This window comes from Prorops nasuta, unplaced genomic scaffold, assembly GCF_024137725.1.
Source record: "Prorops nasuta isolate Cenicafe-Biocafe unplaced genomic scaffold, Cenicafe_Pnas_1.2 PNAS00004, whole genome shotgun sequence".
Lineage (NCBI taxonomy): Eukaryota > Metazoa > Arthropoda > Insecta > Hymenoptera > Bethylidae > Prorops > Prorops nasuta.
Genome location: NW_027116801.1, coordinates 1,989,160 through 2,000,535, shown reverse-complemented (window position 1 = coordinate 2,000,535; position 11,376 = coordinate 1,989,160). Strand labels below are relative to the sequence as shown.

Here is an 11,376-nt window from a genome sequence, read left to right as displayed (position 1 = left end):
TTTATTTTCATTCACTTGAAAGAATCTCGTCGAACGGTGTGTTTTATCAATAAGTAAAAAAAAATAGTATCAATAGCGATTACGCAATTGGTTTGCTTCTTTTGTCCGACGGTTAATTTACGTGACAGGGAACCACTAGACGCTTTGATAGACTTTTCTTAGACGATATGAAAAAAGGAATGAAAGAAGTTCTTGTAAAAACATTTCGAGTCTTATCGGAGAATCGTGCCAAGCAGCGATCTCTCTTCTCTCGCATAATATAGACAAAAGTCAATATATATAGCCAAAGTTGTCATTGAAATCAAGTAGGCTCGCAGTGATCATCGAGATGGCACAGTACGTTCGGTTTCTTCTCCCATTATCAATAATATTCTCAGTAGGCTGCACCAGTTTGCATGTAGTACCAGGCTCGTTGAACACGACTATTCGGAAGCTACGAAACGTACCTGATGAGGTAAACGATGGATCTTCGAGTACTCATAATGGGACAAAGGAAACAGCGGTCGAAACTTACAACAACTCCAACTGGAGTTCTGATTCGGTCGCCTTGGCCAGAATCAAACGTTCCGATGATTGGAAGGTGAAATTTACCTTCTCAAGCAGAAAACAACATAACAGAGTCCTTGTGAAGATCGGTGACCAATTTGAATTGGGAGGAACCGATTTCAAAATCGAGAGAAGAACCGTAATGATTGTCCATGGATTTAAATCAAATGGAGATGAAGATTGGGTGGTTAATATGGAGAAAGCTTTTCTGCAGTGGGTAAGGTTCTTTTTTTATGTAATATAATTTATATTAACAAAATGCTTCGAACATAACGATAATTGTTTATATAATTATTATTATTTCATTGTTATTGCAGAATGACGTAAATGTCATCGTGGTAGATTGGGGCGAAGGTGCAAAACATTTGTTGGGTTATGTAACCGATGCCTTCAACCATACACAAATTGTAGGAATGAAAATGTCACAGTGAGTTGGTAAAATTGATTAGAATTTGTTTATAATGAAAAAGTTGCAGCTATTTTTTCGAATAAAAAATATTTTACCTAATTTTAAGACTCTTGGAGCACATATCGAACGACACTGCGGTTAAAGAGATAGAAGTGGACAAGTGGGGCCCTTTGCATTTGGTAGGCCACAGTTTGGGTGCTCACATTTGTGGTTTCGCTGCTAAGCAATTAAAAGCGCGTAAAAGCACGTGGCCTCTGCAAAGGATAACCGGTCTCGACCCTGCTCATCCATGTTTCTCCAAAAAAGCATCGAACGAACGTTTGAACAAAACTGACGCACCTTTCGTCGATATTATCCATACGAATGGCGAGATTATTGGCCTGGGACTACTGGAGCCTATAGGTAAGACTATTTTTCCCTTAATTACCAATTTGAGATTACAATCAATATCCGCACCCTCCTACAATTTCGCATCGTTCATAATTTAACGAACAATCATACACGAGGAATTGTTTATTAAATATATTATCGATTTTTAAATCAAGGTCATATAGACTTCTATCCAAACGGTGGGAAAGCACAGCTAGCATGTGACGATGATTTAGTATGTAGCCATGGATTAGCCCACGATTATTTCACGGAATCTATAATATCTGCCAGCGAAGGTAGTTGCAGTTTCTGGGCACACTCTTGGAATTTGAATAATAGTCAAAATGACTCTTCTGAATTATTCGAGTCCTGCACCAAAGATGTCTGCAGTGAAATGGGAATTAACGCCGAGTGTTATTCTCAGAGAGGCATCTTCTTTGTTGTCACTACAAGTAACGCACCATACTGCAGTAAGCTTATCGTATAAGAATTATTTTCAAAAATATTCCTTCTTTTTTTATATATATATTTTCGTCTTTTTTACAGCAAACGGAACAAGTAGTAAAGTGGATGTTGATAAAGTTTTGAAAAGTTACCGTGTTGATGTACGGTCTCAAGTGAAACTTTACGAACGTTCAGAGTCTTTTATTCGAGGAATATGCAAAGGCTTTAGATATGGTTCAGAATTTGTTCAGTTTATTAGTAAAATTGCTCACAAGTGAATAGTATATATAAAAATGCTGTTTGTAACATTACATAAACCAACTCGAATTGTATATGCCGCTACCAATAAATAAGGGAATGCTTGATATGCTTAAAAATTATTAATAAATACATAGAATTTGCAAAATTAAAAAATCTATCCTTGTTACTTTTATTAAAAAACTGATTCTAACGAATAAATACAGCATTCATACTCCAGAATAAATAACGAGAAATTTTATAATAATTGGAGGATAAGACGATTGTGAAGATTGCACTCGTATATACACCATAGTGTAAACAATGTTTCTACCATTGAATATATTGGCAGTAGAACAAATCAATGAACACTGTGCATCATTCGACAGCCATAACAACGAGTTGAAGAAGTTTTAAAACTTTCAGAGTCAACTCTGTGACCAAACTACAAAATTTTACAATCAATCACTCTTGTAAATTTTCAATTCTCGTTTCTCACACTCTTTTTACAATTCATCACCTTTCTAATTTTTTTTTGTCTCTCCGTGTTATTAGAAATAATTTTCCATCTGCGATATAAAACACTCCCCCCCCCCCCTCCTATTACTATCTCTATCATCCTAGGGTACACCAAACCAGGCCCGATTTTGACATAAAAAAAAAAAGATACAATTCCAAACAAAAAAATGTCGACCAGAGCAAGCTGGACGACCGACCGAAAGTGGCAACGGAGGCGAAATAACACGCGACGATGTCGAAATTACTTTGACACTCGAGTCCGCTAACGATGACCATAACGACTTTTCCGCACAATTTCACACTAGTCTCATATTTCTCAGTTTATTCTCCAGCCCTCCCTCTCTCCCATTCATTCTCACTCTGCAACTCTCCATTTCTCCCAGCAGCCAATCATTTTAAAGCCCTTATCCTGGAGTCTCGAGTTTATGCAGCGCGAAGGATAAATCGAATAACCCGCTGTACCGTGAGTCCGGCCGAATTTGCAAGGAAAATACTAAGATACTTTCCTACCCTCCCCCCCCCCCTCCCTCCTCCCATTTGTCATTATTACACCGTCTGTCTGCCTACGCTTCGCCAGACGACCATTTTTTGTCCATTCTAAATTCAAACCAGCTATTACGAATTTATCTCCAGTTTTTCTCACCTTCGACCTCTGCTCTCTTCAGGTATAACGCTAATTCGGACATAAAAATTTCAAGCAGGCAAGCAAGATTTCAAATGTATGTTTTTGGTGCTTTTATGGGTTTCGCATGATTCTCGTGATCGGATTCACCGATGTCCCTAAAACTCTGCCCATTCGATCCCCCCTCCTCGATAAAGGAACGAGCGCCTCTTCGCAAAAGACACCTTTTCTTTTAACATAAACCAATATTGGATGAAAGGATTACGTTTGCAAATGGCTGCTCTCTCGATATTCAGCAAGATCCGTTCACCTACGATGTAATAAATGTGAACGATCTTCAATTTTTACCCTCTCCATAACAATTTTACTGGAGTACAAATGTATACCAGATTTTATGAAAGTTCGTTAATATTATTATTTCCCGAACCGTTAAATGTCCTCAAAAATCAATCGGAATTATTTATTGGATATTACGAGTCGCCTCTGCAATTTCAAATGATAAAATACAGTAAATGGCTTTGGTCGCTGAGAGATGAAATTCATGAAATTGGTCGCGTTGCTTATTGATGAAAGCCAATTGAATTAAAATGTAAAAAGTGTAACTATTGTTGGTTCTTCGCGCGGAGAATAAATATATGGTATGTAAAGGTTGACTCAAAATATATATTTGAAGTCACGCAAAACGCATAGAGTTTAATAGCGGTTTTAGCCATATAAAAAAGTGGCCAAATCGAAATATCGAAAACTCCCTTGGATTCTTCGGGCAGTTTTCCTACATATGTATGGATAAAAGATCGTAAAAGTAGTTGATCCGTTTGACCCGCCGAATTACTTCCGAAGATCAAATTTATTACTCGAAGAAACAACTGACAAGAAATCTCTGCATTGTACGATTACAGATTATTATTCTAATTAAACTCGTTCATCATTAAACTTTCAATTATTTTTCATTTCAAACTTTATGCTACATTTATCGCAGGCTGTATCAATACTCGTTATAATAATTCGAGAAAAGTTTAGTATTTTTTTGTTAATAAAATAATAAATAACGAGAAATTTATTGTTGAGAATTTCTGGACGGAATGTCCTCCTAAAAATTTCAGTAGCACTTTAATGAGGTTATCCCTTGAAAAAAATAATTAATTAAAACGATAAAAATGTCTTATAAAAAATTAAAACTCGTTAATGTAAAGCCTATTTAGAGACATTTCAACCTGATCGATTTACCCTACTTAGGACATGCTTTAAATCATATTAAAAATCTTTGCCAATTTCAAAACTCTTATATTTATTCGATGCAGTGACTGAGTTTATGAAATCAGTTATGGACTATGACGACCGACTTCTGCACTTTATGCTGGAGGATACTTAAAATCAAATTAAAGACTTTACGCTTGGAACGTAACCAACTCCAATTGCGCAATGTCTAACGAATCGACATTCTACTACTGCCGTTTGCTTAATTTTCCAATATTCCACTTAAATTTTGACTTCTCTACCAGTTCGAACGTTTAAATATAATTGCAAATTTATGAGAAACCATTTTGGGGCAATTGCTTTCTTCTCGGGTGAAAATTTGATAAAAATGAAATGGATGGAATAAAATTGATTCCTATAAATAAGAGCATATTTTTAGGGTGCCTTCTGTACCAAGGGTTCACAGATGAAAATCCAACTGTGTATTGCAAGTGGCCACAAAATAAAACAGCGACTGTAATCGTTTAAGCTAATATTCATTAACATATATGGGCTCAAACAAAAAAATACAAATGAAACAATTCTGTTATAAATAGTATTCTCCATTCTGATAAGTTAAATATAAAATTATTTTGTACAAATAACAAGTGATGTAAATGTGGAAATACTATGCTTGGTAAAATTCATAACTATAAGAAGCACGAATTAGCTCTAATTGCAATATCTATGTAAAAAGGATTGATATTCAAAGGACGTTAAATAATCTACTATTTATTGATTCACCTCGGTACTTCTTGTTACTGCTTGTATAATAATAATAAAAATCATTATCATTGTAATAATAATGACAATAATTAGAATAATAATAATTAGAATATTAATAATAATAAAACATTATTTAGAATTATTGTACATCGATATATTATTTAATATAATCTATATAATATAATCTATATTAATATAGACTTCTATCTGCTTTTAATTCTTAAAACTTTATGATTTTATCACTTGCCGATTAAATTCGGACAACGAGCGAGAAACACTTAACTGGAAAAAAACACCTCCGGAGCATCGTCATTAACGCGTGTGTACATATATGCATATATGTATATAGTATTATATCCCGCATATTAGAAGACACCGTGTCCAATCATAGAGATTTTTTTTTAATGTATATGATAAAAATAGACGTTTTCCTTCTTCACAACTCAAATAAGTTAATAGGATCTCCGTATCATTTAATGATGCGAATGATAGCATAATGTTCTATAATAATATTATTCATAATAATAATAATAATAATAACAGCAATAATAACAATGATTATCATATTAATAAAAATAAGATCTCATTTTTTTTATTTATTGCAAGTGTATATTAATTTTTTAGACACGGCGCTAATTGTAACACCTTGGAACTAGGAATTAATTTGCATTTTTGTCGATAGTACGTAAATAAATCACATATCGCTCGTGATTAAAAAAATATGACGGTGCTAACAAAGACTAGAAGCTACATTAGGATTAGTAGAAACGGAGGTTAAAGTTAAGTGTGTGAATAGTGTAACGCTTGTAAAGAAACTCTTACATTTCCTCTCACGATATTTTGTACTTTTTTGATTAGATTCAATCATTTGGCTAAGCATATGACATAAATCCTTCTCATCCATTTATAATAAAATTACGTAATTGCATACTCAGACATAAATCGGTACTAGATGCGCATTTCGCGTAGTTTGTAGTATTCTCATTGGTTTCTCTCTCTCTCTCTCTCTTTCTCTCTCTCTCTCTTTCCATCTAATCGCCTTATTTTTTGTTTTATCTAATAGTAATTTCAAGGAATCTCCAATAACGAGGGCCACATGATCAATGGAAACGCACAAGATTTCTCGCATAGAGGAAAGTACAGCTAAAGTCGTACTCTGTTAAGTTAATTACACCGGAAACGGTAACAGGAAAAACAACGCTTAACCCTGTCTCTCGCTGCAGAATGCGTCGTTGTATTCGGCTTTACTTTTTATAACGCTAATTATAACACAGCTCGAGATTAACACGATTTAAAGACAATTATACACAAAACGCCCCTTTTGTATTTATTACTTACTATCTTTAAAGATCACATGGTGTGTACGGGAGCCTTCAAGTACTTTCATTCATACACATTTTAATCAATAGAATAATTGCTTTAACCGTGAATCAATTGCAAATATATGCCTCCCGCCCTCCATATCTTTCTTCTTCTCACTCACTCACAATATTTTCGTTCTTTCGTTAAATAACTCAATCTCCTCGTTTAAGCAAGATACTATTAAATTGTTAATTGTTATTCCGGCTGTTGCGTTTAAGATTATGCTAACAATTATATAATCGTGGATTTAAATCTTAATTGACAAAGCATTACATTATATCTCGAAAATTTTCTGTATTAGTTGTCCACTAGAAATTCTCTACCAAGTAATTTTTATTTCTTGAATGACATTTATAATACAACGAGGCCATTTTAAACTCGCTCTCAAGCTTACATACAAACATTCACACGACCGCCTACATACACGTATACACACAATTTCTCTATTTCCTTTCCCCCATCTCTTTCACTTATGCATATTTATCAAAAACGCAACACAGGAAGGAATAAAAACGATTTTTTTAGATATTTGCAATAAACATTAGATAAAAATTCAGCATTTTCTTCAAAGTCTTCTAATTTACTGATCACTCGAACTTTTTACACCTCGGAGTAATGTTACAACCCGTCGTTATAGACTACAGAGCAAAAGTTTAATAATTTATATACCAATAGATTTAAGTTTGTATACAAAGAAATATTAATCCATAAGTATCAAATACATATGTATTAATACAAATTTAAAAACCCAGTAGCCTATAATTTTAAAAGATTTTGGCTCGCACAGTATATTTTCGGTAATATTATGAATGGTGGGAGGATGAATAGAGCGCTTCTTCATAGTTTTTTACTGGCTGCGGATCTTAAAAATCCTGCGTTCTACTATAAGCTTTGTGCTTACTGATAAAACACACAAGATAAATGTCGTTTTACCTTTAATCGGACCTTTAACAAATCGGATCACTTTATTCATCTTCCGTATCACCATCACTACTGTAATCTTGTAAAGTAGTCGGTCTTGAAAATGGTGCATTATTGGTTTGACTGTAAAAATAAAAGAGAAACCGTTAAAACGCACTATCAGGCTGACAAATGTTTTATAGTTGAATTCTATTTGTACTCACGCGAGCCTGCGATAATGATTTAACCACTCTTCAACCATTTGCGCTACGAGAAGAGGCCTCTTGTGCAATTTTTGTTGGGCTACAAGAATTCCACCTTCGGTTCTACAAACATCTAACCATTCTTTTAATATCGATTCTTCACGGCCTACTTCTTCAGAGGTCAAAAAGTGAATTGGTAAAAGTTTATGTTCCCGATCCATCAGTGGCATGAAGGTAGTTTGCATTTGTATCTGAAGTTGTTGGAGAGGACTGTTACCACTGTGAGATGTCAGGGGTGGTATACGCGATGACGAATAAGGTTCTATAGGAACCAATGCTGTAAAGTGGCCGCGTGTATAACCCAACGCAATTGGAGAACGAATACAAAATGATGGTTCCCATAAGAATGGAAGATAAACACCCTCGAATCTCGCATAGCCTGTTAAGACAAAATAAATGTATATTAAATTACAATGTAAGAGATTTAAAGATCTATGGAAGAGAAAAAAAATTAATTACCGATATCTTCGCCGCGAAAACTTTTAACATATTTAACACCATAGACGATAATAGGTCTTCTTAAAATATGGGCAAGAGCAAAAACGTGTAATTGTTCTAAAGCACTCCCTGGTTGAGCTGCGGTTGCTAAGAGACTCTCCCAATCTTCTTGCCATTGCGTTTCTTCCAGAGTAAAAGCTAACATTCGAGACGCTTGGGATGCTTCATATTCCCTCCATCGTGGGTAAAAACTGCGAGATAAATTGAATTTAAGCTATAGACGTGGTATTTTTAGAATAAAAGAAACTGTATACAAAAGATTCATTTACAATTGACCCGCCTGCTGCAAGGAATCAGCGAGCGCACTCCGCAAGGCATTATCTCGATCAAAAACACCCCAAGTAGCTTGCATTACAGAATCCAATAAGCAGTCTCCCGCGGATCTATTCCAAAGTGCATGTAAACGACTACCTAAGCGTTCAGTAATCTCTAGAGACCAATTTAATGCTGGTGGTTCACCACCACCACCTTCCAATTGCTGCTGTGCTTCTCTGTCCAATAACTCTTCCAGCATTTGTTCTTGTACAATGCTTGGTAAATCTTCAACCTTTAATAAAAATATAATTACATTTACTTTAAGATAAAGAGCACGTGATTTGTTATCCATAACATTTTTCGTATTCATACCTCAGCAGGTAGTGCAAAAGTTGCCATATCTGTGACAAAATAACAAGGAAAAGAACCTTTTCTTAGCCTTATGCTATTAGTTACATGTCTTCTTATTTGAGCAGCCAAATCTGGTGCTACATAGCTTGGCACTCTTTTAACACCTGAGCCAGATCCTTCAATTTGTGATAATAATGTAGCTAAAATATCCTCTCTTTGAAATCTGAGGAATGATAATTAATCATTAGTCTTCGCTATATTTTAATAAGAACAGCGCAAAATAGATCAGGAAAAACGTATAACGAGCTTCATGTACTAACCTAATTGCCAAATGTACTAAAGTATGGCCAACGTCAAATGCACTACTTCGATTAAGAAGTAATACTTCCGAATGCGTTAGCTGACGGGCGGGATCTCCACCGCTTGCCAAATATGCTTCGACAGGGGCATTGTCTCCTTCCACAATTGCGAGGCATGCATTTAACCAACACCGATCTGTGTGACGTCTTAACTGTTTTAATTTACGTTCGTAATCACAATTATTAGGTGACTGTGGTGTTGGAAGGTTATCTGTTCTGCTATCCGTAAATCTATGAGAACTCCTAACAAAATATAATATAGATATTAATATTTCTTTTTAATTTATATATTATTCTAAACAAAGAAAAACATTGGTACTCACCGTCTTGCCGTCGCTAAATTTTCATCTCGTTGATTTTGATGTATATAAGCTGCATGTGGAGGTGAAGGTAAACCACGCTGATTATGATCCCTCTCAGGACTTGGTAAAATGTGACCTATATTACCAGCAGACTTATCTCTCCTATCTTTTTCTTTTACATGACCACACATTACGCATTTTGTGGCTTTTGGCCAATTTTCGTAAGTACATACTAAGCAAGACCATTTTTCATTGTTCATATTTGCTTGAATATTATATCTTTCTGGGTGCAAATTTATAGGGGGAGGATTTAGTTGCACATTCGATCCAGAGTTAGGTAATTGCTCTCCAAGTCTAAGAGGTGCTAATTGTTCATGTAAATTTGAAGCTATAGAATGTATTGACTGGTTCAACCCTATAGGTTTTCGACTTCCACATTGAACACAAAGCGTGCTATTTGCACAGTTAATGTAGGTACACATACCACACGACCATTTGCCAGATAAACGTACATTTTGACTATAATTTTGTGGACTTTGATTGCATGAATCTGTAGGACTTATACGAGACACAGGTCCCGAAGCAACATTTGACCCTGATCTATGAGGACTTGTATCCCGTAAACGGTATATGTCTTCTCCTAATAATGGCTTTGAACCTCTACACATTGTGCACTTTAATGACGAAGGCCAATTTTCATAGGTACAATATTCGCAAGTCCACTTTCCCTCTGTTTCTTCAAGTCTACTATTCATTTTAAACAAATATTTTGGAATTCTAAGAAATTTTGTGGCTTTTACCGTACAAACGGTATCCTATTAATATATTAATTAAATATATTTTCAATCCTTGGAGATTGCAGAACTTTTATTTCTCGCAAGGAGATAAATTGTATATTGTTTATACACAATACTGATTAAAGATTACTTTAATAAGTAAGAATTCCTATTGTTGTTATGTAACAAAATATATGTCAAATGGCAGGCATTTTGATTAAAAGCTTCCAAACTGTAGCTGCCACAACAATATCGAGGTAAGCAGCCAATGAGATCTGTAAAAAAACAAATAACATATAAATACTACATTCTTAGTCAGTGCTAAAATTGTTCCAATGTCACAGTAAATTTATCTGTTTGATAAAAATCACAAACTACAATCAGTTTAATTCAAATAAGACCTATAGGTGGAACAACCCCAGCTTTGAATATCAAAACTATTTATTCTATATTTTTATGCTAATACTCCACTTTCAGCACACAGGCATAAATATCAAAACTTTAACTATTCCTAATACATGTAAAAAAAGCATATCAGGAAGTTATACATTATTTAATAAACACTGAGCAAGGCTTAGCAAAGAAAACAAATCTAACTTTCAATATTAAAAAATGAAGAACTGATTAAATACTACATAAAAGATCTAAAAAAATATGAAATAAAAATATCTAAACTTGAAACTGAAGGAATTCACATGAAATGTTTATAGGGTAGAAGCGAGTTTAACGGTAATAATGAAAATAAGGACAAACGATTTGACGATAAATCTAACTAAAGATTAGTAAAGATCAAAAACGTTTACTGACCTGTGACGCTTACTTCTGATGTTAAAGCGTCATGTTAATTAAAAAGATGAAGTAAAATGAAGTGTTTGCTGAATGAAGTTTAAATTGCCTGGAGCATTAAAAGGGGCTACCTGGCAAAACTAGAGCCTGGTGTCCCAAAAGTTGTTGTCACGCGCGAGCAAGCTCCATTGAAAAGCTTATTGGGATCGCCTGTCTATCGTGATTTGTTGCAAGAGCAGTCGAAGATTACTTTATTGCTGCGTTATAGTCAGGAATCCACCACAGGCTTATTTATCGAAATATAGGTTAAGGCAGGAATTACCTTGGTTGAGAGAAGAGGGGGGGAAGGAGGAAAGGGGGGAGAAAGAGAGTGAGTGAGTAAGAGATAACGGATCGCGGCGCCTCCTTCTTCAACA

The 11,376-nt window shown here is 34.8% G+C and overlaps 2 protein-coding genes across 2 annotated transcripts; one reads left to right on the top strand and one right to left on the bottom strand.

Annotated features, from left to right (window-relative positions):
* Nucleotides 1-323: 323 nt before the first annotated feature.
* LOC136772578 (phospholipase A1-like) lies at nucleotides 324-2,830 on the top strand. The gene is made up of 5 exons (XM_066725638.1): nucleotides 324-763; nucleotides 864-973; nucleotides 1,062-1,357; nucleotides 1,501-1,794; nucleotides 1,871-2,830. The coding sequence occupies exons 1-5, from the start codon at nucleotides 329-331 to the stop codon at nucleotides 2,044-2,046; spliced, it is 1,311 nt and encodes a 436-aa protein (XP_066581735.1). The 5' UTR covers nucleotides 324-328; the 3' UTR covers nucleotides 2,047-2,830.
* A 1,816-nt stretch (nucleotides 2,831-4,646) lies between these two features.
* trbd (trabid) lies at nucleotides 4,647-11,120 on the bottom strand. The gene is made up of 8 exons (XM_066726011.1): nucleotides 10,982-11,120; nucleotides 9,420-10,449; nucleotides 9,058-9,339; nucleotides 8,759-8,960; nucleotides 8,401-8,678; nucleotides 8,093-8,322; nucleotides 7,595-8,012; nucleotides 4,647-7,514 (listed from the first exon to the last, which is right to left on the bottom strand). The coding sequence occupies exons 2-8, from the start codon at nucleotides 10,151-10,153 to the stop codon at nucleotides 7,436-7,438; spliced, it is 2,223 nt and encodes a 740-aa protein (XP_066582108.1). The 5' UTR covers nucleotides 10,154-10,449; nucleotides 10,982-11,120; the 3' UTR covers nucleotides 4,647-7,435.
* Nucleotides 11,121-11,376: the final 256 nt, after the last annotated feature.

Bases quoted from the DNA above. Each gene is read 5' to 3' on its own strand.
- trbd (XM_066726011.1), bottom strand. From the start codon at position 10,153: ATGAATAGTAGACTTGAAGAAACAGAGGGAAAGTGGACTTGCGAATAT. The intron at 8,323-8,400 runs GTAAATGAATCT...TTTATCTCGCAG, and splicing joins TTGCAGCAGGCGGGTCAATT to TTTTTACCCACGATGGAGGG. The intron at 7,515-7,594 runs GTGAGTACAAAT...TTATTTTTACAG, and splicing joins AATCATTATCGCAGGCTCGC to TCAAACCAATAATGCACCAT.
- LOC136772578 (XM_066725638.1), top strand. From the start codon at position 329: ATGGCACAGTACGTTCGGTTTCTTCTCCCATTATCAATAATATTCTCA. The intron at 1,358-1,500 runs GTAAGACTATTT...TTTTAAATCAAG, and splicing joins GGGACTACTGGAGCCTATAG to GTCATATAGACTTCTATCCA. The intron at 1,795-1,870 runs GTAAGCTTATCG...TCTTTTTTACAG, and splicing joins AAGTAACGCACCATACTGCA to CAAACGGAACAAGTAGTAAA.